The sequence below is a fragment of the Notolepis coatsorum genome (assembly GCF_963971535.1).
Source record: "Notolepis coatsorum genome assembly, chromosome: 8".
Taxonomy (NCBI): domain Eukaryota; kingdom Metazoa; phylum Chordata; class Actinopteri; order Aulopiformes; family Paralepididae; genus Notolepis; species Notolepis coatsorum.
Window position 1 is genome coordinate 154,845,549 of NC_140172.1, and position 27,806 is coordinate 154,873,354.

General features: G+C 53.1%; 1 protein-coding gene across 1 annotated transcript in view; it reads right to left on the minus strand.

Annotated features, from left to right (window-relative positions):
* ncam1a (neural cell adhesion molecule 1a) overlaps nucleotides 1–27,806 on the minus strand; it is a gene marked incomplete at both ends in the record, with an annotated part of 230,163 nt that overhangs the window by 54,703 nt on the left and 147,654 nt on the right. The window contains 2 exons of the mRNA XM_084320612.1: nucleotides 643–756; nucleotides 2,240–2,298. Of these exons, the coding sequence (XP_084176738.1) occupies nucleotides 643–756; nucleotides 2,240–2,298 (173 nt within the window). The remainder of the gene's footprint in view (nucleotides 1–642; nucleotides 757–2,239; nucleotides 2,299–27,806) is intronic.

Sequence of the window (27,806 nt, forward strand, 5' to 3'; positions counted from 1 at the left end):
CTTTGCGGGGGCGTGGCGATAGTTCAGGCTAACTTGAACTTGAACTCTGCTTTCGAGCAGGCTCAAACTTTTGGATCTGTTGGCATGGTGATCTGGAAAATCCACGTATATGAAACCGGAAAGTCCGGCTAACCCAGTTATCCAGCTAAAGTTATCCGGCTAACTCAGTTATCCAGGTACATGAAACGGGGCCCTGGTGACTGTGTGCGTGAGGTGTAGATGGAGTCCAGAGAGGGGAGGGGGCAGCCAATTATTTTGGAGGCTGTCTTGGTGATGCGTTGGAGTTTGTGTTTGGTGTGTTTGTCAGTGGAACCGTACCAGACTGTGATGGATGAGGTGACTGGATGCTTTGAATTATGCCGGTGTAGCATTGGACCAGCAGGCGTTGTTAGGACAAGTTGCCTGAGGAAGTATACAGGCGCTGCTGGGCTTTTTTCATGATGGCACAGTGGTGTTAATGTCCCATTTGAGTTTATTGCTGATGTGGGTGCCGAGGAACTTGAATGATTCAGTTAGGGTAATGGGTTGGTCTGAGATGGTTATTGGGAGTATGGGTGTTTTTTTTTAAGTCCTAAAATCTATGGCAATTTCCATGGTTTTGGAGGTGTTGAGCAGGAGGTTGTTGGATGAGGACCACCTCACTGCTCTGTCCACCTCCTGCTGGTAAATGGACTCATCATTGTTGGAGATGAGGCCCAGGATGGTGGTGTCGTCGGAGTACTTGAAGGCCTTGACTGAGCTGTCCAGGGGGGTGAACTGGTTGGTGGTGTAGAGGGAGAAGAGCCAAGGGGAAAGGACGCAGCCCTGGGGGGCCCCAGTGCTGAGGGTCAGAGGGCGGGGGTGATTTATTGTTTACCTTGACTGTTTGGGTTCTATTGCTGAGGAAATTGAGGAATCCAGTGGTTGATGGTTGGGTTGATGTCCATGTCCTGTAGCTTATGGAACAGATTATTGGGGGAGATGGTGTTCAAAGTTGAGCTGAAGTCAATAAACAGGATACAGGCGTAGGTGTTGGGGGTTTCCAGGTGCTGTAGAGTGTGGTGGAGAGCCAGGTTTATTTATTTATTTATTTATTTATTTCGCACCATTTCAGCAAAACAGTAAAGACATTGACCATGACAGAAAGTGTATAAAGAGGCAAGAGACCCAGATGGGCCGATACGGGGCCTCAACTCATTAAATCATTGGATTAAAAAAAATAAACACAAAAACAAAAGTAAAGTGAAATAAGTTCATAAAACAATTTTCATAATATTAAGATAATAATAATGATAATAATAATAATCAAAGTAATAATAATAATAACAACATCAACAACAACAATTAGTCTAAACAAATTAACATGAAACTGTAAAACAAAGTGACATTAATGGTTTTATGAGATTGAAACTATTCATTTAATAATGTATATTTAAGCTTGGATTTGAGTGATGAAATAGATGAGCACATTTTTATTATGGAGGGTTTTGAATTCCAAATAGTAATAGGAGAGCCAGGTTGAGGGCGTCCTCTACTGACCTGTTGGTCCGGTACGCAAACTGGTGTGGGTCCATGTGGGGTTCTGTGGTGGTTTTGAGATAGTCCTGAACTGATGTAAGGGCTATGTGTCTGTGGTCGTTGAGTTGGTGGTTTTGGGGACTGGGATGATGGTGGATTGCTTAACACTAGCACAGCCATGGAGAAAATGACACTAATTCCCGCCGGGAACGGGTCAGATGACCCGACAGCCTTTAGAATGGAGATGGGAGGCAGAGAAGGGAGGGAGGGTCAATGAGGGAGGGAGGGAGGGAGGGAGAGAGAGAGAGGGAGAGAGGGAGGGAGGGATGGAGAGGAAGTGAGAAGGAGGGAGAGGGAGGTAAAGAGGGAGAAAGAGAGAGGGGGAGAGAGAGAGAGGGAGGGAGAAGGAGAGAGGGAGGGAGAGAGAGGGAGGGAGAGAAAGGGAGGGGGGGAGAAAGGGAGAGAGAGAAAGGGAGGGAGATAGTGAAAGGGAGGCAGGGTCAAGGAGGGAGGGAGGTGGCCGCTCAGCAGAAATAGCTGAAATAACGTTCTAATTCCATTTTCCTGAAGTCATTTTGAAATTTCAGAAACCGTGCCAGATAAAATGGGTACTTTTAGGAAAAGTCATTTCGTGACAGAGCTGGAGCTGGACCGAGTGACGGGGATACATTTATTGAAAATACCTGGGGGTCATGTGACCCCTTGTCGGCTGTGCTAGTGTTAAAGCACTGTGGGACGGAACAGAGTTATTGTAGATGTCAGTGAAGACGGGGGCCGGCTGGTCGGCACAGTAGTGGAACACTGCAGAGAGGAGAGGAGGTCAGGCCCGGAAGCTTTCCTCTCACTTTGTCCTCGTGGATGATGAATGGGGGGGGGGGGGGGGGGGGGGGGCAGGGGGGGGGGGGGGGTATGTAACGGTAAAGTGCAATAGTGATATACAATGTACAGGTGATTCAACTGGGTACAATATATAAATGAGTAATACAGAGTACCGTACTAGGGAGGAGAGAGAGAGAGACAGTAAGGAGGAGAGAGAGACACTAGGAAGGAGAGAGAGAGCCAGTAGGGAGGAGAGAGAGACACTAGGGAGGAGAGAGAGAGAGACAGTAAGGAGGAGAGAGAGAGAGACCGTAAGGAGGAGAGAGAGACACTAGGAAGGAGAGAGAGAGACACTAGGGAGGAGAGAGAGACACTAGGAAGGAGAGAGAGAGACAGTAGGGATAGAGAGAGACAGTAGAGAGGAGAGAGAGAGACACTAGGGAGGAGAGAGAGAGACACTAGGGAGGAGAGAGAGAGACACTATGGAGGAGAGAGAGACACTAGGGAGGAGAGAGAGGACACTAGGGAGGAGAGAGAGAGACACTAGGGAGGAGAGAGAGACACTAGGGAGGAGAGAGAGACACTAGGAGGAGAGAGAGACACTAGAGAGGAGAGAGAGACACTAGGGAGGAGAGAGAGAGAGAGAGTAGGGAGGAGAGAGAGACACTAGGGAGGAGAGAGAGAGACAGTAGGGAGGAGAGAGAGAGACAGTAGGGAGGAGAGAGAGACACTAGGGAGGAGAGAGAGAGACAGTAGGGAGGAGAGAGAGACACTAGGGAGGAGAGAGAGACACTAGAGAGGAGAGAGAGAGAGAGACACTAGGTAGGAGAGAGAGACAGTAAGGAGGAGAGAGAAACACTAGGAAGGAGAGAGAGAGAGACTAGGCAGGAGAGAGAGAGACAGTAGGGAGGAGAGAGAGAGACACTAGGGAGGAGAGAGAGAGAGACACTAGGGAGGAGAGAGAGACAGTAGGGAGGAGAGAGAGAGACACTAGGGAGGAGAGAGAGAGAGACACTAGGGAGGAGAGAGAGACACTAGGGAGGAGAGAGAGAGAGAGACACTAGGGAGGAGAGAGAGACAGTAAGGAGGAGAGAGAAACACTAGGAAGGAGAGAGAGAGAGACTAGGCAGGAGAGAGAGACAGTAGGGAGGAGAGAGAGAGACACTAGGGAGGAGAGAGAGAGACACTAGGAGGAGAGAGAGAGACACTAGGGAGGAGAGAGAGAGACACTAGGGAGGAGAGAGAGACACTAGGGAGGAGAGAGAGAGAGACACTAGGGAGGAGAGAGAGACACTAGGGAGGAGAGAGAGACACTAGAGAGGAGAGAGAGAGACACTAGGGAGGAGAGAGAGAGACACTAGGGAGGAGAGAGAGAGACACTAGGGAGGAGAGAGAGACACTAGGGAGGAGAGAGAGACACTAGGGAGGAGAGAGAGACACTAGGGAGGAGAGAGAGACACTAGGGAGGAGAGAGAGAGACACTAGGGAGGAGAGAGAGAGACACTAGGGAGGAGAGAGAGACACTAGGGAGGAGAGAGAGACACTAGGGAGGAGAGAGAGAGAGAAGGGAGGAGAGAGAGACAGTAGGAGGAGAGAGAGACACTAGAGAGGAGAGAGAGACACTAGGGGAGGAGAGAGAGAGAGAGTAGGGAGGAGAGAGAGACACTAGGGAGGAGAGAGAGAGACAGTAGGGAGGAGAGAGAGAGACAGTAGGGAGGAGAGAGAGACACTAGGGAGGAGAGAGAGAGACACTAGGGAGGAGAGAGAGACACTAGGGAGGAGAGAGAGACACTAGGGAGGAGAGAGAGACACTAGGGAGGAGAGAGAGACACTAGGGAGGAGAGAGAGACACTAGGGAGGAGAGAGAGAGACACTAGGGAGGAGAGAGAGACAGTAGGGAGGAGAGAGAGAGACACTAGGGAGGAGAGAGAAAGACACTAGGGAGGAGAGAGAGAGACACTAGGGAGGAGAGAGAGACACTAGGGAGGAGAGAGAGACACTAGGGAGGAGAGAGAGACTAGGGAGGAGAGAGAGACACTAGGGAGGAGAGAGAGACAGTAGAGAGGAGAGAGAGACACTAGGGAGGAGAGAGAGGACACTAGGGAGGAGAGAGAGAGACAGTAGGGAGGAGAGAGAGAGACACTAGGGAGGAGAGAGAGACACTAGGGAGGAGAGAGAGAGAGACACTAGAGAGGAGAGAGAGAGACACTAGGGAGGAGAGAGAGACACTAGGGAGGAGAGAGAGAGACACTAGGGAGGAGAGAGAGACACTAGGGAGGAGAGAGAGACAGTAGGGAGGAGAGAGAGAGACACTAGGGAGGAGAGAGAGAGACAGTAGGGAGGAGAGAGAGACACTAGGGAGGAGAGAGAGACACTAGGGAGGAGAGAGAGAGACACTAGGGAGGAGAGAGAGACACTAGGGAGGAGAGAGAGAGACACTAGGGAGGAGAGAGAGAGACTAGGGAGGAGAGAGAGAGACACTAGGGAGGAGAGAGAGAGACACTAGGGAGGAGAGAGAGACACTAGGAGGAGAGAGAGAGACTAGGGAGGAGAGAGAGACACTAGGGAGGAGAGAGAGACACTAGGGAGGAGAGAGAGAGACACTAGGGAGGAGAGAGAGAGACACTAGGGAGGAGAGAGAGACACTAGGGAGGAGAGAGAGACAGTAGGGAGGAGAGAGAGAGACACTAGGGAGGAGAGAGAGACACTAGAGAGGAGAGAGAGAGACACTAGGGAGGAGAGAGAGACACTAGGGAGGAGAGAGAGACACTAGGGAGGAGAGAGAGACAGTAGGGAAGAGAGAGAGAGACACTAGGGAGGAGAGAGAGACAGTAGGGAAGAGAGAGAGAGACACTAGGGAGGAGAGAGAGAGACAGTAGGGAGGAGAGAGAGAGACAGTAGGGAGGAGAGAGAGAGACACTAGGGAGGAGAGAGAGAGACACTAGGGAGGAGAGAGAGAGACACTAGGGAGGAGAGAGAGACACTAGGGAGGAGAGAGAGACTAGGGAGGAGAGAGAGACACTAGGGAGGAGAGAGAGACACTAGGGAGGAGAGAGAGAGACACTAGGGAGGAGAGAGAGACACTAGGGAGGAGAGAGAGAGACACTAGGGAGGAGAGAGAGAGACACTAGGGAGGAGAGAGAGACACTAGGGAGGAGAGAGAGACACTAGGGAGGAGAGAGAGACACTAGGGAGGAGAGAAAGAGACAGTAGGGAGGAGAGAGAGACACTAGGGAGGAGAGAGAGACACTAGGAAGGAGAGAGAGACACTACGGAGGAGAGAGAGAGAGACACTAGGGAGGAGAGAGAGAGACACTAGGGAGGAGAGAGAGACACTAGGGAGGAGAGAGAAACACTAGGGAGGAGAGAGAGAGACACTAGGGAGGAGAGAGAGACACTAGGGAGGAGAGAGAGAGACACTAGGGAGGAGAGAGAGACACTAGGGAGGAGAGAGAGACACTAGGGAGGAGAGAGAGACACTAGGGAGGAGAGAGAGAGACAGTAGGGAGGAGAGAGAGACACTAGGGAGGAGAGAGAGACACTAGGAAGGAGAGAGAGAGACACTAGGGAGGAGAGAGAGACACTAGGGAGGAGAGAGAGAGACACTAGGGAGGAGAGAGAGACACTAGGGAGGAGAGAGAGAGACACTAGAGAGGAGAGAGAGAGACACTAGGGAGGAGAGAGAGAGACACTAGGGAGGAGAGAGAGAGACACTAGAGAGGAGAGAGAGAGACACTAGGGAGGAGAGAGAGAGACACTAGGGAGGAGAGAGAGAGACTAGGGAGGAGAGAGAGACTAGGGAGGAGAGAGAGACACTAGGGAGGAGAGAGAGAGACAGTAGGGAGGAGAGAGAGACACTAGGGGAGGAGAGAGAGAGACACTAGGGAGGAGAGAGAGAGACACTAGGGAGGAGAGAGAGACACTAGGGAGGAGAGAGAGACACTAGGGAGGAGAGAGAGACACTAGGGAGGAGAGAGAGAGACACTAGGGAGGAGAGAGAGAGACACTAGGGAGGAGAGAGAGACACTAGGGAGGAGAGAGAGACACTAGGGAGGAGAGAGAGAGACACTAGGGAGGAGAGAGAGACAGTAGGGAGGAGAGAGAGAGACACTAGGGAGGAGAGAGAGAGACACTAGGGAGGAGAGAGAGAGACTAGGGAGGAGAGAGAGACACTAGGGAGGAGAGAGAGAGAGACACTAGGGAGGAGAGAGAGAGACTAGGGAGGAGAGAGAGAGACACTAGGGAGGAGAGAGAGACACTAGGGAGGAGAAAGAGACACTAGGGAGGAGAGAGAGACAGTAGGGAGGAGAGAGAGACACTAGGGAGGAGAGATAGAGACACTAGGGAGAGAGAGAGACACTATGGAGGAGAGAGAGACAGTAAGGAGGAGAGAGAGACACTAGGGAGGAGAGAGAGAAAGACTAGGGAGGAGAGAGAGAGACACTAGGGAGGAGAGAGAGAGACACTAGGCAGGAGAGAGAGAGACACTAGGGAGGAGAGAGAGACACTAGGGAGGAGAGAGAGAGACACTAGGGAGGAGAGAGAGACACTAGGGAGGAGAGAGAGAGACAGTAGGGAGGAGAGAGAGACACTAGGGAGGAGAGAGAGACACTAGGGAGGAGAGAGAGAGACAGTAGGGAGGAGAGAGAGACACTAGGGAGGAGAGAGAGAGACACTAGGGAGGAGAGAGAGACACTAGGGATGAGAGAGAGAGAGGAGAGAGAGACACTATGGAGGAGAGAGAGAGACTAGGGAGGAGAGAGAGACACTAGGGAGGAGAGAGAGACACTAGGGAGGAGAGAGAGACACTAGAGAGGAGAGAGAGACACTAGGGAGGAGAGAGAGAGACACTAGAGAGGAGAGAGAGAGACACTAGGGAGGAGAGAGAGAGACACTAGGGAGGAGAGAGAGACACTAGGCTGGAGAGAGAGAGACACTAGGGAGGAGAGAGAGAGACACTAGGGAGGAGAGAGAGACACTAGGCTGGAGAGAGAGAGACACTAGGGAGGAGAGAGAGAGACACTAGGGAGGAGAGAGAGAGACTAGGGAGGAGAGAGAGACACTAGGGAGGAGAGAGAGAGACTAGGGAGGAGAGAGAGACACTAGGGAGGAGAGAGAGACACTAGGGAGGAGAGAGAGAGACTAGGGAGGAGAGAGAGACACTAGGGAGGAGAGAGAGAGACACTAGGGAGGAGAGAGATAGACACTAGGGAGGAGAGAGAGAGACACTAGGGAGGAGAGAGAGACACTAGGGAGGAGAGAGAGAGACTAGGGAGGAGAGAGAGAGACACTAAGGAGGAGAGAGAGACACTAGGGAGGAGAGAGAGACACTAGGGAGGAGAGAGAGAGACACTAGGGAGGAGAGAGAGACACTAGGGAGGAGAGAGAGACACTAGGGAGGAGAGAGAGAGACACTAGGGAGGAGAGAGAGAGACACTAGGGAGGAGAGAGAGACACTAGGGAGGAGAGAGAGAGACACTAGGGAGGAGAGAGAGACACTAGAGAGGAGAGAGAGAGACACTAGGGAGGAGAGAAGAGACACTAGAGAGGAGAGAGAGAGACACTAGGGAGGAGAGAGAGACACTAGGGAGGAGAGAGAGAGACACTAGGGAGGAGAGAGAGAGACACTAGGGAGGAGAGAGAGACACTAGGGAGGAGAGAGAGAGACTAGAGAGGAGAGAGAGAGACACTAGGGAGGAGAGAGAGACACTAGGGAGGAGAGAGAGACAGTAGGGAGGAGAGAGAGACACTAGGGGGGAGAGAGAGAGACTAGGGAGGAGAGAGAGACACTAGGGAGGAGAGAGAGACACTAGGGAGGAGAGAGAGACACTAGGGAGGAGAGAGAGACACTAGGGAGGAGAGAGAGAGACACTAGGGAGGAGAGAGAGACAGTAGGGAGGAGAGAGAGAGACTAGGGAGGAGAGAGAGACACTAGGGAGGAGAGAGAGACACTAGGGAGGAGAGAGAGAGACACTAGGGAGGAGAGAGAGAGACTAGGGAGGAGAGAGAGAGACACTAGGGAGGAGAGAGAGACACTAGGGAGGAGAGAGAGACACTAGGGAGGAGAGAGAGAGACACTAGAGAGGAGAGAGAGACACTAGGGAGGAGAGAGAGACACTAGGGAGGAGAGAGAGAGAGACTAGGGAGGAGAGAGAGAGACAGTAGGGAGGAGAGAGAGAGAGACTAGGGAGGAGAGAGAGAGACTAGGGAGGAGAGAGAGACACTAGGGAGGAGAGAGAGAGACACTAGGGAGGAGAGAGAGAGACTAGGGAGGAGAGAGAGAGACACTAGGGAGGAGAGAGAGACACTAGGGAGGAGAGAGAGAGACTAGGGAGGAGAGAGAGAGACACTAGGGAGGAGAGAGAGAGACACTAGGGAGGAGAGAGAGAGAGACTAGGGAGGAGAGAGAGACACTAGGCAGGAGAGAGAGACACTAGGGAGGAGAGAGAGACACTAGGGAGGAGAGAGAGAGACACTAGGGAGGAGAGAGAGAGGAGAGAGAGACAGTAGGGAGGAGAGAGAGACACTAGGAAGGAGAGAGAGAGAGCCAGTAAAGAGGAGAGAGAGACACTAGAGAGGAGAGAGAGAGACTAGGGAGGAGAGAGAGACACTAGGGAGGAGAGAGAGAGACACTAGGGAGGAGAGAGACATTAGGGAGGAGAGAGAGAGACACTAGGGAGGAGAGAGAGAGACACTAGGGAGGAGAGAGAGAGACAGTAGGGAGGAGAGAGAGAGACACTAGGGAGGAGAGAGAGACACTAGGGAGGAGAGAGAGAGACTAGGGAGGAGAGAGAGACACTAGGGAGGAGAGAGAGAGACACTAGGGAGGAGAGAGAGAGACACTAGGGAGGAGAGAGAGACTAGGGAGGAGAGAGAGAGACAGTAGGGAGGAGAGAGAGAGACACTAGGGAGGAGAGAGAGAGACACTAGGGAGGAGAGAGAGACAGTAGGGAGGAGAGAGAGACACTAGGGAGGAGAGAGAGAGACTAGGGAGGAGAGAGAGACACTAGGGAGGAGAGAGAGACACTAGAGAGGAGAGAGAGACACTAGGGAGGAGAGAGAGACACTAGGGAGGAGAGAGAGACACTAGGGAGGAGAGAGACACTAGGGAGGAGAGAGAGAGACACTAGGGAGGAGAGAGAGACACTAGGGAGGAGAGAGAGACACTAGGGAGGAGAGAGAGACACTAGGGAGGAGAGAGAGACACTAGGGAGGAGAGAGAGAGACACTAGGGAGGAGAGAGAGAGAGACTAGGGAGGAGAGAGAGAGACTAGGGAGGAGAGAGAGAGACACTAGGGAGGAGAGAGAGAGAGCGAGACACTAGGGAGGAGAGAGAGACACTAGGGAGGAGAGAGAGAGACAGTAGGGAGGAGAGAGAGACACTAGGGAGGAGAGAGAGACAGTGGGGAGGAGAGAGAGAGTAGGGAGGAGAGAGAGACACTAGGGAGGAGAGAGAGAGACAGAGAGAGACACTAGGGAGGAGAGAGAGACACTAGGGAGGAGAGAGAGAGACTAGGGAGGAGAGAGAGACACTAGGGAGGAGAGAGAGAGACACTAGGGAGGAGAGAGAGAGACTAGGGAGGAGAGAGAGACACTAGGGAGGAGAGAGAGACACTAGGGAGGAGAGAGAGAGACTAGGGAGGAGAGAGAGACACTAGGGAGGAGAGAGAGAGACAGTAGGGAGGAGAGAGAGAGACACTAGGGAGGAGAGAGAGAGACTAGGGAGGAGAGAGAGAGACTAGGGAGGAGAGAGAGAGACACTAGGGAGGAGAGAGAGAGAGAGAGAGAGAGAGACACTAGGGAGGAGAGAGAGACACTAGGGAGGAGAGAGAGAGACACTAGGGAGGAGAGAGAGAGACACTAGGGAGGAGATAGAGACACTAGGGAGGAGAGAGAGACACTAGGGAGGAGAGAGAGACACTAGGGAGGAGAGAGAGAGACTAGGGAGGAGAGAGAGACACTAGGGAGGAGAGAGAGAGACACTAGGGAGGAGAGAGATAGACACTAGGGAGGAGAGAGAGACTAGGGAGGAGAGAGAGAGACACTAGGGAGGAGAGAGAGAGACACTAAGGAGGAGAGAGAGACACTAGGGAGGAGAGAGAGACACTAGGGAGGAGAGAGAGAGACACTAGGGAGGAGAGAGAGAGACACTAGGGAGGAGAGAGAGACACTAGGGAGGAGAGAGAGAGACACTAGGGAGGAGAGAGAGAGACACTAGGGAGGAGAGAGAGAGACTAGGGAGGAGATAGAGAGACTAGGGAGGAGAGAGAGACACTAGGGAGGAGAGAGAGAGACACTAGGGAGGAGAGAGAGAGACTAGGGAGGAGAGAGAGAGACTAGGGAGGAGAGAGAGACACTAGGGAGGAGAGAGAGACACTAGAGAGGAGAGAGAGAGACACTAGGGAGGAGAGAGAGAGACACTAGAGAGGAGAGAGAGAGACACTAGGGAGGAGAGAGAGACACTAGGGAGGAGAGAGAGAGACACTAGGGAGGAGAGAGAGACACTAGGGAGGAGAGAGAGAGACTAGAGAGGAGAGAGAGAGACACTAGGGAGGAGAGAGAGACACTAGGGAGGAGAGAGAGACACTAGGGAGGAGAGAGAGACAGTAGGGAGGAGAGAGAGACACTAGGGGGGAGAGAGAGAGACTAGGGAGGAGAGAGAGACACTAGGGAGGAGAGAGAGAGACACTAGGGAGGAGAGAGAGACACTAGGGAGGAGAGAGAGACACTAGGGAGGAGAGAGAGAGACACTAGGGAGGAGAGAGAGACACTAGGGAGGAGAGAGAGACACTAGGGAGGAGAGAGAGAGACACTAGGGAGGAGAGAGAGAGACACTAGGGAGGAGAGAGAGACACTAGGGAGGAGAGAGAGACACTAGGGAGGAGAGAGAGAGACTAGGGAGGAGAGAGAGACACTAGGGAGGAGAGAGAGACAGTAGGGAGGAGAGAGAGACACTAGGGAGGAGAGAGAGAGACACTAGAGAGGAGAGAGAGAGACACTAGGGAGGAGAGAGAGACACTAGGGAGGAGAGAGAGAGAGACTAGGGAGGAGAGAGAGAGACAGTAGGGAGGAGAGAGAGAGAGACTAGGGAAGAGAGAGAGAGACTAGGGAGGAGAGAGAGAGACAGTAGGGAGGAGAGAGAGAGACAGTAGGGAGGAGAGAGAGACACTAGGGAGGAGAGAGAGAGACACTAGGGAGGAGAGAGAGACACTAGGGAGAAGAGAGAGACACTAGGGAGGAGAGAGAGAGACACTAGGGAGGAGAGAGAGACACTAGGGAGGAGAGAGAGAGACAGTAGGGAGGAGAGAGAGAGACAGTAGGGAGGAGAGAGAGAGACACTAGGGAGGAGAGAGAGAGACACTAGGGAGGAGAGAGAGAGACACTAGGGAGGAGAGAGAGAGACACTAGGGAGGAGAGAGATAGACACTAGGGAGGAGAGAGAGAGACACTAGGGAGGAGAGAGAGACACTAGGGAGGAGAGAGAGACACTAGGGAGGAGAGAGAGAGACACTAGGGAGGAGAGAGAGAGACACTAGGGAGGAGAGAGAGACACTAGGGAGGAGAGAGAGACACTAGGGAGGAGAGAGGGAGACTAGGGAGGAGAGAGAGACACTAGGGAGGAGAGAGAGACACTAGGGAGGAGAGAGAGAGACAGTAGGGAGGAGAGAGAGACAGTAGGGAGGAGAGAGAGAGACACTAGTGAGGAGAGAGAGAGACACTAGGGAGGAGAGAGAGACACTAGGGAGGAGAGAGAGAGACAGTAGGGAGGAGAGAGAGACACTAGGGAGGAGAGAGAGAGACACTAGGGAGGAGAGAGAGACACTAGGGAGGAGAGAGAGACACTAGGGAGGAGAGAGAGAGACACTAGGGAGGAGAGAGAGACACTAGGGAGGAGAGAGAGAGACAGTAGGGAGGAGAGAGAGAGACAGTAGGGAGGAGAGAGAGAGACACTAGGGAGGAGAGAGAGAGACACTAGGGAGGAGAGAGAGAGACACTAGGGAGGAGAGAGAGAGACACTAGGGAGGAGAGAGATAGACACTAGGGAGGAGAGAGAGAGACACTAGGGAGGAGAGAGAGACACTAGGGAGGAGAGAGAGACACTAGGGAGGAGAGAGAGAGACACTAGGGAGGAGAGAGAGAGACACTAGGGAGGAGAGAGAGACACTAGGGAGGAGAGAGAGACACTAGGGAGGAGAGAGGGAGACTAGGGAGGAGAGAGAGACACTAGGGAGGAGAGAGAGACACTAGGGAGGAGAGAGAGAGACAGTAGGGAGGAGAGAGAGACAGTAGGGAGGAGAGAGAGAGACACTAGTGAGGAGAGAGAGAGACACTAGGGAGGAGAGAGAGACACTAGGGAGGAGAGAGAGAGACACTAGGGAGGAGAGAGAGACACTAGGGAGGAGAGAGAGAGACATTAGGGAGGAGAGAGAGAGACACTAGGGATGAGAGAGAGAGACAGTAGGGAGGAGAGAGAGACAGTAGGGAGGAGAGAGAGAGACACTAGGGAGGAGAGAGAGAGAGACACTAGGGAGGAGAGAGAGACACTAGGGAGGAGAGAGAGACACTAGGGAGGAGAGAGAGAGACACTAGGGAGGAGAGAGAGACACTAGGGAGGAGAGAGAGAGACACTAGGGAGGAGAGAGAGACACTAGGGAGGAGAGAGAGAGACACTAGGGAGGAGAGAGAGACACTAGGGAGGAGAGAGAGACACTAGGGAGGAGAGAGAGAGACACTAGGGAGGAGAGAGAGAGACACTAGGGAGGAGAGAGAGAGACACTAGGGAGGAGAGAGAGACACTAGGGAGGAGAGAGAGAGACACTAGGGAGGAGAGAGAGAGACACTAGGGAGGAGAGAGAGAGACACTAGGGAGGAGAGAGAGACACTAGGGAGGAGAGAGAGAGACTAGGGAGGAGAGAGAGACACTAGGGAGGAGAGAGAGACACTAGGGAGGAGAGAGAGACAGTAGGGAGGAGAGAGAGAGACACTAGGGAGGAGAGAGAGAGGAGAGAGAGACAGTAGGGAGGAGAGAGAGACACTAGGAAGGAGAGAGAGAGAGCCAGTAAAGAGGAGAGAGAGACACTAGAGAGGAGAGAGAGAGACTAGGCAGGAGAGAGAGACACTAGGGAGGAGAGAGAGAGACACTAGGGAGGAGAGAGACACTAGGGAGGAGAGAGAGAGACACTAGGGAGGAGAGAGAGACAGTAGGGAGGAGAGAGAGAGACACTAGGGAGGAGAGAGAGACACTAGGGAGGAGAGAGAGAGACTAGGGAGGAGAGAGAGACACTAGGGAGGAGAGAGAGAGACACTAGGGAGGAGAGAGAGAGACACTAGGGAGGAGAGAGAGACTAGGGAGGAGAGAGAGAGACAGTAGGGAGGAGAGAGAGAGACACTAGGGAGGAGAGAGAGAGACACTAGGGAGGAGAGAGAGACAGTAGGGAGGAGAGAGAGACACTAGGGAGGAGAGAGAGAGACTAGGGAGGAGAGAGAGACACTAGGGAGGAGAGAGAGACACTAGAGAGGAGAGAGAGACACTAGGGAGGAGAGAGAGACACTAGGGAGGAGAGAGAGACACTAGGGAGGAGAGAGAGACACTAGGGAGGAGAGAGAGAGACACTAGGGAGGAGAGAGAGACACTAGGGAGGAGAGAGAGACACTAGGGAGGAGAGAGAGACACTAGGGAGGAGAGAGAGACACTAGGGAGGAGAGAGAGAGACACTAGGGAGGAGAGAGAGACACTAGGGAGGAGAGAGAGAGACTAGGGAGGAGAGAGAGAGACACTAGGGAGGAGAGAGAGAGAGACACTAGGGAGGAGAGAGAGACACTAGGGAGGAGAGAGAGAGACAGTAGGGAGGAGAGAGAGACACTACACCCCCACTCCTACCACTACAAAGCCCTTCAGAGCCAAGAGATGAACCCAGATAAGAGTCCCCTCTGCCAGCTAGTCAGAAATCTCTGCCCACAAATGCCTCAGGACAGATACCAAAAAATCTGGCCCAACCAAATAACCTCAAAACAAAAAGAAAACTATATAGAATATTGGAACAAATCAACCAAATCTCAAAGTAAATTAGAATTCTATTTGACCCTAAACAGAGAGTACACGGTGGCAGAATACCTGACCACTGTGAATGATATAAAATTAAGAAAGACATTGACACGGTACAGACTGAGTGGACATAGTCTAGCCATAGAAACAGGCCGTCACAGGCAGAACTGGCTGCCCAGAGAGGCCAGGCTGTGTTCACTTTGTCATCAGGGGGATGTTGAGACAGAACCTCACTTCCTACTATACTGTGAGAAATACAAGGATCTAAGAGAAGTTTTCTTTTATAAAATAAATAAAATTGATCCACAGTTTATCCATCTCCCTGATAATCAAAAGCTGTTATATATATGTGGGGAGAAAAGTCAGTGTACAGTATTAGCTGCAAAATATGTAGATGGTTGTCATACAATAAGAGAACAAGCCCTGTAAATACATGTATCTGGGTGGCTACATCTGTAAAATGACTACCCGATGGAATGTTTATTTTGTAATTTAATATGTTTCTGTTGATTGTTTTACTTATTGCTAATATTATGGTATGTTTTATTGCTTAATAATATATATGTTATTGTTTGTATGTTGGACTTGCTTTGGCAATAAGTATGTTGATATTTCATGCCAATAAAGCCTATTTGAATTGAATTGAATTGAATTGACACTAGGGAGGAGAGAGAGACAGTGGGGAGGAGAGAGAGAGTAGGGAGGAGAGAGAGACACTAGGGAGGAGAGAGAGAGACAGAGAGAGACACTAGGGAGGAGAGAGAGAGACACTAGGGAGGAGAGAGAGAGACTAGGGAGGAGAGAGAGACACTAGGGAGGAGAGAGAGAGACACTAGGGAGGAGAGAGAGAGACTAGGGAGGAGAGAGAGACACTAGGGAGGAGAGAGAGACACTAGGGAGGAGAGAGAGAGACTAGGGAGGAGAGAGAGACACTAGGGAGGAGAGAGAGAGACAGTAGGGAGGAGAGAGAGAGACACTAGGGAGGAGAGAGAGAGACTAGGGAGGAGAGAGAGAGACTAGGGAGGAGAGAGAGAGACACTAGGGAGGAGAGAGAGAGAGAGAGAGAGACACTAGGGAGGAGAGAGAGACACTAGGGAGGAGAGAGAGAGACAGTAGGGAGGAGAGAGAGACACTAGGGAGGAGAGAGAGACAGTAGGGAGGAGAGAGAGAGTAGGGAGGAGAGAGAGACACTAGGGAGGAGAGAGAGAGACAGAGAGAGACACTAGAGAGGAGAGAGAGACACTAGGGAGGAGAGAGAGAGACACTAGGGAGGAGAGAGAGAGACACTAGGGAGGAGAGAGAGACACTAGGCTGGAGAGAGAGAGACACTAGGGAGGAGAGAGAGAGACACTAGGGAGGAGAGAGAGAGACTAGGGAGGAGAGAGAGACACTAGGGAGGAGAGAGAGAGACTAGGGAGGAGAGAGAGACACTAGGGAGGAGAGAGAGACACTAGGGAGGAGAGAGAGAGACTAGGGAGGAGAGAGAGACACTAGGGAGGAGAGAGAGACACTAGGGAGGAGAGAGAGAGACACTAGGGAGGAGAGAGAGAGACACTAGGGAGGAGAGAGAGAGACACTAGGGAGGAGAGACAGACACTAGGGAGGAGAGAGAGAGACACTAGGGAGGAGAGAGAGACACTAGGGAGGAGAGAGAGACACTAGGGAGGAGAGAGAGAGACACTAGGGAGGAGAGAGAGACACTAGGGAGGAGAGAGAGACACTAGGGAGGAGAGAGAGAGACACTAGGGAGGAGAGAGAGACACTAGGGAGGAGAGAGAGAGACACTAGGGAGGAGAGAGAGACACTAGAGAGGAGAGAGAGAGACACTAGGGAGGAGAGAGAGAGACACTAGAGAGGAGAGAGAGAGACACTAGGGAGGAGAGAGAGACACTAGGGAGGAGAGAGAGAGACACTAGGGAGGAGAGAGAGAGACACTAGGGAGGAGAGAGAGACACTAGGGAGGAGAGAGAGAGACTAGAGAGGAGAGAGAGAGACACTAGGGAGGAGAGAGAGACACTAGGGAGGAGAGAGAGAGACAGTAGGGAGGAGAGAGAGACACTAGGGGGGAGAGAGAGAGACTAGGGAGGAGAGAGAGACACTAGGGAGGAGAGAGAGAGACACTAGGGAGGAGAGAGAGACACTAGGGAGGAGAGAGAGACACTAGGGAGGAGAGAGAGAGACACTAGGGAGGAGAGAGAGAGACAGTAGGGAGGAGAGAGAGAGACTAGGGAGGAGAGAGAGACACTAGGGAGGAGAGAGAGACACTAGGGAGGAGAGAGAGAGACACTAGGGAGGAGAGAGAGAGACACTAGGGAGGAGAGACAGACACTAGGGAGGAGAGAGAGACACTAGGGAGGAGAGAGAGAGACACTAGGGAGGAGAGAGAGACACTAGGGAGGAGAGAGAGAGACACTAGGGAGGAGAGAGAGAGACACTAGGGAGGAGAGAGAGAGACACTAGGGAGGAGAGAGAGACACTAGGGAGGAGAGAGAGACACTAGGGAGGAGAAAGAGACACTAGGGAGGAGAGAGAGAGAGACACTAGGGAGGAGAGAGAGACAGTAGGGAGGAGAGAGAGAGACACTAGGGAGGAGAGAGAGAGACACTAGGGAGGAGAGAGAGAGACTAGGGAGGAGAGAGAGACACTAGGGGAGGAGAGAGAGACACTAGGGAGGAGAGAGAGAGAGACACTAGGGAGGAGAGAGAGACACTAGGGAGGAGAGAGAGAGAGACACTAGGCAGGAGAGAGAGAGACACTAGGGAGGAGAGAGAGACACTAGGGAGGAGAGAGAGAGACAGTAGGGAGGAGAGAGAGAGACACTAGGGAGGAGAGAGAGAGACACTAGGGAGGAGAGAGAGACACTAGGCTGGAGAGAGAGAGACACTAGGGAGGAGAGAGAGAGACACTAGGGAGGAGAGAGAGACACTAGGCTGGAGAGAGAGAGACACTAGGGAGGAGAGAGAGAGACACTAGGGAGGAGAGAGAGAGACTAGGGAGGAGAGAGAGACACTAGGGAGGAGAGAGAGAGACTAGGGAGGAGAGAGAGACACTAGGGAGGAGAGAGAGAGACACTAGGGAGGAGAGAGAGAGAGAGACACTAGGGAGGAGAGAGAGAGACACTAGGGAGGAGAGAGAGAGACACTAGGGAGGAGAGAGAGACAGTAGGGAGGAGAGAGACACTAGGGAGGAGAGAGAGAGACACTAGGGAGGAGAGAGAGACACTAGGGAGGAGAGAGAGACACTAGGGAGGAGAGAGAGAGACTAGGGAGGAGAGAGAGACACTAGGGAGGAGAGAGAGACACTAGGGAGGAGAGAGAGACACTAGGGAGGAGAGAGAGAGACACTAGGGAGGAGAGAGAGACACTAGGGAGGAGAGAGAGAGACACTAGGGAGGATAGAGAGACACTAGGGAGGATAGAGAGACACTAGGGAGGAGAGAGAGACACTAGGGAGGATAGAGAGAGGAGAGAGAGACAATAGGGAGGAGAGAGAGACAGTAGGGAGGAGAGAGAGACACTAGGGAGGAGAGAGAGAGACTAGGGAGGATAGAGAGAGGAGAGAGAGACAGTAGGGAGGAGAGAGAGAGACTAGGCAGGAGAGAGAGAGACACTAGGCAGGAGAGAGAGAGGAGAGAGAGACACTAGGGAGGAGAGAGAGACACTAGGGAGGAGAGAGAGAGACATTAGGGAGGAGAGAGAGAGAAGAGAGAGACACTAGGCAGGAGAGAGAGAGGAGAGAGAGACACTAGGGAGGAGAGAGAGACAGTAGGGAGGAGAGAGAGAGACACTAGGGAGGAGAGAGAGACACTAGGGAGGAGAGAGAGAGACAGTAGGGAGGAGAGAGAGACACTAGGGAGGAGAGAGAGACTAGGGAGGAGAGAGAGAGACACTAGGGAGGAGAGAGAGACACTAGGGAGGAGAGAGAGAGACTAGGGAGGAGAGAGAGAGACACTAGGGAGGAGAGAGAGACACTAGGGAGGAGAGAGAGAGACACTAGGGAGGAGAGAGAGAGACACTAGGGAGGAGAGAGAGAGACACTAGGGAGGAGAGAGAGAGACACTAGGGAGGAGAGAGAGACATTAGGGAGGAGAGAGAGAGAGACTAGGGAGGATAGAGAGACACTAGGGAGGAGAGAGAGAGACTAGGGAGGAGAGAGAGACACTAGGGAGGAGAGAGAGAGACAGTAGGGAGGAGAGAGAGAGACAGTAGGGAGGAGAGAGAGAGACACTAGGGAGGAGAGAGAGACACTAGGGAGGAGAGAGAGACACTAGGGAGGAGAGAGAGAGACAGTAGGGAGGAGAGAGAGAGACAGTAGGGAGGAGAGAGAGAGACACTAGGGAGGAGAGAGAGACAGTAGGGAGGAGAGAGAGACAGTAGGGAGGAGAGAGAGAGACACTAGGGAGGAGAGAGAGAGACACTAGGGAGGAGAGAGAGAGACAGTAGGGAGGAGAGAGAGAGACACTAGGGAGGAGAGAGAGAGACACTAGGGAGGAGAGAGAGAGACAGTAGAGAGGAGAGAGAGACACTAGGGAGGAGAGAGAGACACTAGAGAGGAGAGAGAGACAATAGGGAGGAGAGAGAGACACTAGAGAGGAGAGAGAGAGAGACTAGGGAGGAGAGAGAGACACTAGGGAGGAGAGAGAGACAGTAGGGGGGAGAGAGAGAGACACTAGGGAGGAGAGAGAGAGACAGTAGGGAGGAGAGAGAGACACTAGAGAGGAGAGAGAGACACTAGAGAGGAGAGAGAGACAATAGGGAGGAGAGAGAGACACTAGAGAGGAGAGAGAGAGACACTAGGGAGGAGAGAGAGACACTAGGGAGGAGAGAGAGACAGTAGGGAGGAGAGAGAGACACTAGAGAGGAGAGAGAGAGACACTAGGGAGGAGAGAGAGACACTAGGGAGGAGAGAGAGACAGTAGGGGGGAGAGAGAGAGACACTAGGGAGGAGAGAGAGAGACAGTAGGGAGGAGAGAGAGACACTAGGGAGGAGAGAGAGACAGTAGGGAGGAGAGAGAGAGACAGTAGGGAGGAGAGAGAGAGACACTAGGGGGGATAGAGAGACACTAGGGAGGAGAGAGAGACAGTAGGGGGGAGAGAGAGAGACACTAGGGAGGAGAGAGAGAGACAGTAGGGAGGAGAGAGAGACACTAGGGAGGAGAGAGAGACAGTAGGGAGGAGAGAGAGAGACACTAGGGAGGAGAGAGAGAGACAGTAGGGAGGAGAGAGAGACACTGTGGAGGAGAGAGAGACACTAGGGAGGAGAGAGAGAGACACTAGGGAGGAGAGAGAGAGACTAGGGAGGAGAGAGAGAGACACTAGGGAGGAGAGAGAGAGAGAGACACTAGGGAGGAGAGAGAGAGACACTAGGGAGGAGAGAGAGACACTAGGGAGGAGAGAGAGACACTAGGGAGGAGAGAGAGAGACACTAGGGAGGAGAGAGAGACACTAGGGAGGAGAGAGAGAGACACTAGGGAGGAGAGAGAGACACTAGGGAGGAGAGAGAGAGACACTAGGGAGGAGAGAGAGACACTAGGGAGGAGAGATAGAGACACTAGGGAGGAGAGAGAGACAGTAGGGAGGAGAGAGAGACACTAGGGAGGAGAGAGAGAGACAGTAGGGAGGAGAGAGAGACACTAGGGGAGGAGAGAGAGAGACACTAGGGAGGAGAGAGAGACACTAGGGAGGAGAGAGAGACACTAGGGATGAGAGAGAGAGACTAGGGAGGAGAGAGAGACACTAGGGAGGAGAGAGAGACAGTAGGGAGGAGAGAGAGAGACTAGGGAGGAGAGAGAGAGAGACACTAGGGAGGAGAGAGAGACACTAGGGAGGAGAGAGAGAGACACTAGGGAGGAGAGAGAGACACTAGGGAGGAGAAAGAGACACTAGGGAGGAGAGAGAGAGACACTAGGGAGGAGAGAGAGACAGTAGGGAGGAGAGAGAGACAGTAGGGAGGAGAGAGAGACACTAGGGAGGAGAGAGAGAGACACTAGGGAGGAGAGAGAGACACTAGGGATGAGAGAGAGACACTAGGGATGAGAGAGAGAGACTAGGGAGGAGAGAGAGACAGTAGGGAGGAGAGAGAGAGACACTAGGGAGGAGAGAGAGAGACACTAGGGAGGAGAGAGAGAGACTAGAGATGAGAAAGAGACACTAGGGATGAGAGAGAGAGACTAGGGAGGAGAGAGAGACAGTAGGGAGGAGAGAGAGAGACACTAGGGAGGAGAGAGAGAGACACTAGGGAGGAGAGAGAGAGACACTAGGGAGGAGAGAGAGAGACAGTAGGGAGGAGAGAGAGACAGTAGGGAGAGAGAGAGACACTAGGGAGGAGAGAGAGAGACAGTAGGGAGGAGAGAGAGACACTAGAGAGGAGAGAGAGACACTAGGGAGGAGAGAGAGACACTAGAGAGGAGAGAGAGACACTAGAGAGGAGAGAGAGACACTAGGGAGGAGAGAGAGAGACACTAGGGAGGAGAGAGAGACACTAGAGAGGAGAGAGAGACACTAGAGAGGAGAGAGAGACACTAGGGAGGAGAGAGACACTAGGGAGGAGAGAGAGACAGTAGGGGGAGAGAGAGAGACACTAGGGAGGAGAGAGAGAGACAGTAGAGAGGAGAGAGAGACACTAGAGAGGAGAGAGAGACACTAGAGAGGAGAGAGAGACAATAGGGAGGAGAGAGAGACACTAGAGAGGAGAGAGAGAGACACTAGGGAGGAGAGAGAGACACTAGGGAGGAGAGAGAGACAGTAGGGGGGAGAGAGAGAGACACTAGGGAGGAGAGAGAGAGACAGTAGGGAGGAGAGAGAGACACTAGGGAGGAGAGAGAGACAGTAGGGAGGAGAGAGAGAGAGACACTAGGGAAGAGAGAGAGAGACACTAGGGAGGAGAGAGAGAGACTAGGGAGGAGAGAGAGAGACACTAGGGAGGAGAGAGAGAGACACTAGGGATGAGAGAGAGACACTAGGGAGGAGAGAGAGACACTAGGGAGGAGAGAGAGACACTAGGGAGGAGAGAGAGAGACACTAGGGAGGAGAGAGAGACACTAGGGAGGAGAGAGAGAGACACTAGGGAGGAGAGAGAGACACTAGGGAGGAGAGAGAGACAGTAGGGAGGAGAGAGAGACACTAGGGAGGAGAGAGAGAGACACTAGGGAGGAGAGAGAGAGACACTAGGGAGGAGAGAGAGAGACCGTAGGGAGGAGAGAGAGACAGTAGGGAGAGAGAGAGACACTAGGGAGGAGAGAGAGACAGTAGGGAGGAGAGACAGACACTAGGGAGGAGAGAGAGAGACACTAGGGAGGAGAGAGAGACACTAGGGAGGAGAGAGAGAGACACTAGGGAGGAGAGAGAGAGACACTAGGGAGGAGAGAGAGACACTAGGGAGAGAGAGAGACACTATGGAGGAGAGAGAGAGACTAGGGAGGAGAGAGAGACACTAGGGAGGAGAGAGAGACACTAGGGAGGAGAGAGAGAGACACTAGGGAGGAGAGAGAGACACTAGGGAGGAGAGAGAGAGACACTAGGGAGGAGAGAGAGAGACACTAGGGAGGAGAGAGAGAGACACTAGGGAGGAGAGAGAGAGACACTAGGGAGGAGAGAGAGAGACACTAGGGAGGAGAGAGAGAGACACTAGGGAGGAGAGAGAGACAGTAGGGAGGAGAGAGAGACACTAGGGAGGAGAGAGAGAGACACTAGGGAGGAGAGAGAGAGACAGTAGGGAGGAGAGAGAGAGACACTAGGGAGGAGAGAGAGACACTAGGGAGGAGAGAGACACTAGGGAGGAGAGAGAGACACTAGGGAGGAGAGAGAGACACTAGGGAGGAGAGAGAGACACTAGGGAGGAGAGAGAGAGACTAGGGAGGAGAGAGAGACACTAGGGAGGAGAGAGAGAGACACTAGGGAGGAGAGAGAGAGACTAGGGAGGAGAGAGAGACACTAGGGAGGAGAGAGAGACACTAGGGAGGAGAGAGAGAGACTAGGGAGGAGAGAGAGAGAGACTAGGGAGGAGAGAGAGACACTAGGGAGGAGAGAGAGACACTAGGGAGGAGAGAGAGACACTAGGGAGGAGAGAGAGAGACACTAGGGAGGAGAGAGAGAGAGACTAGGGAGGAGAGAGAGACACTAGGGAGGAGAGAGAGAGACACTAGGGAGGAGAGAGAGAGACACTAGGGAGGAGAGAGAGACACTAGGGAGGAGAGAGAGAGACACTAGGGAGGAGAGAGAGAGACACTAGGGAGGAGAGAGAGACACTAGGGAGGAGAGAGAGACACTAGGGAGGAGAGAGAGAGACTAGGGAGGAGAGAGAGAGACACTAGGGAGGAGAGAGAGACACTAGGGAGGAGAGAGAGAGACACTAGGGAGGAGAGAGAGAGACAGTAGGGAGGAGAGAGAGAGACACTAGGGAGGAGAGAGAGAGACACTAGGGAGGAGAGAGAGAGACAGTAGAGAGGAGAGAGAGACACTAGGGAGGAGAGAGAGACACTAGAGAGGAGAGAGAGACAATAGGGAGGAGAGAGAGACACTAGAGAGGAGAGAGAGAGACACTAGGGAGGAGAGAGAGACACTAGGGAGGAGAGAGAGACAGTAGGGGGAGAGAGAGAGACACTAGGGAGGAGAGAGAGAGACAGTAGGGAGGAGAGAGAGACACTAGAGAGGAGAGAGAGACACTAGAGAGGAGAGAGAGACAATAGGGAGGAGAGAGAGACACTAGAGAGGAGAGAGAGAGACACTAGGGAGGAGAGAGAGACACTAGGGAGGAGAGAGAGAGACACTAGGGAGGAGAGAGAGAGAGAAGGGAGGAGAGAGAGACACTAGGGAGGAGAGAGAGAGAGAAGGGAGGAGAGAGAGACACTAGGGAGGAGAGAGAGAGAGAAGGGAGGAGAGAGAGACACTAGGGAGGAGAGAGAGAGACACTAGGGAGGAGAGAGAGAGACAGTAGGGAGGAGAGAGAGACACTAGAGAGGAGAGAGAGAGACACTAGGGAGGAGAGAGAGACACTAGGGAGGAGAGAGAGACAGTAGGGGGGAGAGAGAGAGACACTAGGGAGGAGAGAGAGAGACAGTAGGGAGGAGAGAGAGACACTAGGGAGGAGAGAGAGACAGTAGGGAGGAGAGAGAGAGACAGTAGGGAGGAGAGAGAGAGACACTAGGGGGAGAGAGAGACACTAGGGAGGAGAGAGAGACAGTAGGGGAGGAGAGAGAGAGACACTAGGGAGGAGAGAGAGAGACAGTAGGGAGGAGAGAGAGACACTAGGGAGGAGAGAGAGACAGTAGGGAGGAGAGAGAGAGACACTAGGGAGGAGAGAGAGACACTGTGGAGGAGAGAGAGACACTAGGGAGGAGAGAGAGAGACACTAGGGAGGAGAGAGAGAGACTAGGGAGGAGAGAGAGAGACACTAGGGAGGAGAGAGAGAGAGACACTAGGGAGGAGAGAGAGAGACACTAGGGAGGAGAGAGAGACACTAGGGAGGAGAGAGAGACACTAGGGAGGAGAGAGAGAGACACTAGGGAGGAGAGAGAGACACTAGGGAGGAGAGAGAGAGACACTAGGGAGGAGAGAGAGAGAGAGACTAGGGAAGAGAGAGAGAGACACTAGGGAGGAGAGAGAGACACTAGGGAGGAGAGAGAGAGACACTAGGGAGGAGAGAGAGACACTAGGGAGGAGAGATAGAGACACTAGGGAGGAGAGAGAGACAGTAGGGAGGAGAGAGAGACACTAGGGAGGAGAGAGAGAGACAGTAGGGAGGAGAGAGAGACACTAGGGAGGAGAGAGAGAGACACTAGGGAGGAGAGAGAGACACTAGGGAGGAGAGAGAGACACTAGGGAGGAGAGAGAGACACTAGGGAGGAGAGAGAGAGACACTAGGGAGGAGAGAGAGACAGTAGGGAGGAGAGAGAGACACTAGGGAGGAGAGAGAGAGACAGTAGGGAGGAGAGAGAGACACTAGGGAGGAGAGAGAGAGACACTAGGGAGGAGAGAGAGACACTAGGGAGGAGAGAGAGACACTAGGGATGAGAGAGAGAGACTAGGGAGGAGAGAGAGACACTAGGGAGGAGAGAGAGACAGTAGGGAGGAGAGAGAGAGACTAGGGAGGAGAGAGAGAGAGACACTAGGGAGGAGAGAGAGACACTAGGGAGGAGAGAGAGAGACACTAGGGAGGAGAGAGAGACACTAGGGAGGAGAGAGAGACACTAGGGAGGAGAGAGAGAGACACTAGGGAGGAGAGAGAGACAGTAGGGAGGAGAGAGAGACAGTAGGGAGGAGAGAGAGAGACACTAGGGAGGAGAGAGAGAGACACTAGGGAGGAGAGAGAGAGACACTAGGGAGGAGAGAGAGACACTAGGGAGGAGAGAGAGACACTAGGGAGGAGAGAGAGACAGTAGGGAGGAGAGAGAGAGACTAGGGAGGAGAGAGAGAGAGACACTAGGGAGGAGAGAGAGACACTAGGAGGAGAGAGAGACACTAGGGAGGAGAGAGAGACACTAGGGAGGAGAGAGAGACACTAGGGAGGAGAGAGAGAGACACTAGGGAGGAGAGAGAGACAGTAGGGAGGAGAGAGAGACAGTAGGGAGGAGAGAGAGAGACACTAGGGAGGAGAGAGAGAGACACTAGGGAGGAGAGAGAGACACTAGGGAGGAGAGAGAGACACTAGGAGGAGAGAGAGAGACTAGGGAGGAGAGAGAGACAGTAGGGAGGAGAGAGAGAGACACTAGGGAGGAGAGAGAGAGACACTAGGGAGGAGAGAGAGAGACTAGAGAGGAGAGAGAGACACTAGGGAGAGAGAGAGAGACTAGGGAGGAGAGAGAGACACTAGGGAGGAGAGAGAGAGACACTAGGGAGGAGAGAGAGAGACACTAGGGAGGAGAGAGAGAGACACTAGGGAGGAGAGAGAGACAGTAGGGAGAGAGAGAGACACTAGGGAGGAGAGAGAGAGACAGTAGGGAGGAGAGAGAGACACTAGAGAGGAGAGAGAGACACTAGGGAGGAGAGAGAGACACTAGGAGGAGAGAGAGACACTAGAGAGGAGAGAGAGACACTAGGGAGGAGAGAGAGACACTAGGGAGGAGAGAGAGACACTAGAGAGGAGAGAGAGAGACACTAGGGAGGAGAGAGAGACACTAGGAGAGGAGAGAGAGACACTAGAGAGGAGAGAGAGAGACACTAGGGAGGAGAGAGAGACACTAGGGAGGAGAGAGAGACACTAGGGGGAGAGAGAGAGACACTCTAGGGAGGAGAGAGAGAGACAGTAGGGAGGAGAGAGAGACACTAGGAGAGGAGAGAGAGACACTAGAGAGGAGAGAGAGACAATAGGGAGGAGAGAGAGACACTAGAGAGGAGAGAGAGAGACACTAGGGAGGAGAGAGAGACACTAGGGAGGAGAGAGAGACACTAGGGGGAGAGAGAGAGACACTAGGGAGGAGAGAGAGAGACAGTAGGGAGGAGAGAGAGACACTAGGGAGGAGAGAGAGACAGTAGGGAGGAGAGAGAGACACTAGGGAGGAGAGAGAGACACTAGAGAGGAGAGAGAGACAATAGGGAGGAGAGAGAGACACTAGGAGGAGAGAGAGAGACACTAGGGAGGAGAGAGAGACACTAGGGAGGAGAGAGAGACAGTAGGGGGGAGAGAGAGAGACACTAGGGAGGAGAGAGAGAGACAGTAGGGAGGAGAGAGAGACACTAGGGAGGAGAGAGAGACAGTAGGGAGGAGAGAGAGAGACACTAGGGAAGAGAGAGAGAGACACTAGGGAGGAGAGAGAGAGACTAGGGAGGAGAGAGAGAGACACTAGGGAGGAGAGAGAGAGACACTAGGGAGGAGAGAGAGAGACACTAGGGAGGAGAGAGAGACACTAGGGAGGAGAGAGAGACACTAGGGAGGAGAGAGAGAGACACTAGGGAGGAGAGAGAGACACTAGGGAGGAGAGAGAGAGACACTAGGGAGGAGAGAGAGACACTAGGGAGGAGAGAGAGACACACTAGGGAGGAGAGAGAGAGACACTAGGGAGGAGAGAGAGACACTAGGGAGGAGAGAGAGAGACACTAGGGAGGAGAGAGAGACACTAGGGAGGAGAGAGAGAGACACTAGGGAGGAGAGAGAGACACTAGGGAGGAGAGAGAGACACTAGGGAGGAGAGAGAGACACTAGGGAGGAGAGAGAGACACTAGGGAGGAGAGAGAGAGACTAGGGAGGAGAGAGAGACACTAGGGAGGAGAGAGAGAGACACTAGGGAGGAGAGAGAGAGACACTAGGGAGGAGAGAGAGAGACCGTAGGGAGGAGAGAGAGACAGTAGGGAGAGAGAGAGACACTAGGGAGGAGAGAGAGACACTAGGGAGGAGAGAGAGAGACACTAGGGAGGAGAGAGAGACACTAGGGAGGAGAGAGAGAGACACTAGGGAGGAGAGAGAGACACTAGGGAGGAGAGAGAGACACTAGGGAGGAGAGAGAGAGACACTAGGGAGGAGAGAGAGAGACACTAGGGAGGAGAGAGAGAGACACTAGGGAGGAGAGAGAGAGACACTAGGGAGGAGAGAGAGAGACACTAGGGAGGAGAGAGAGAGACTAGGGAGGAGAGAGAGAGACACTAGGGAGGAGAGAGAGAGACACTAGGGAGGAGAGAGAGACACTAGGGAGGAGAGAGAGAGACACTAGGGAGGGGAGAGAGAGACACTAGGGAGGAGAGAGAGAGACACTAGGGAGGAGAGAGAGAGACTAGGGAGGAGAGAGAGAGACACTAGGGAGGAGAGAGAGACACTAGGGAGGAGAGAGAGACACTAGGGAGGAGAGAGAGAGACACTAGGGAGGAGAGAGAGACAGTAGGGAGGAGAGAGAGAGACACTAGGGAGGAGAGAGAGAGACACTAGGGAGGAGAGAGAGAGACACTAGGGAGGAGAGAGAGACACTAGGGAGGAGAGAGAGAGACACTAGGGAGGAGAGAGAGACACGCTAGGGAGGAGAGAGAGACACTAGGGAGGAGAGAGAGAGACACTAGGGAGGAGAGAGAGACACTAGGGAGGAGAGAGAGACACTAGGGAGGAGAGAGAGAGAGACTAGGGAGGAGAGAGAGACAGTAGGGAGGAGAGAGAGAGACAGTAGGGAGGAGAGAGAGAGACAGTAGGGAGGAGAGAGAGAGACTAGGGAGGAGAGAGAGAGACACTAGGGAGGAGAGAGAGACACTAGGGAGGAGAGAGAGAGAGAGAGACACTAGGGAGGAGAGAGAGACAGTAGGGAGGAGAGAGAGACACTAGGGAGGAGAGAGAGACAGTAGGGAGGGAGAGAGAGAGAGAGAGACACTAGGGAGGAGAGAGAGACACTAGGAGGAGAGAGAGAGAGACACTAGGGAGGAGAGAGAGAGACACTAGGGAGGAGAGAGAGACACTAGGGAGGAGAGAGAGACATAGGGAGGAGAGAGAGACACTAGGGAGGAGAGAGAGAGACACTAGGGAGGAGAGA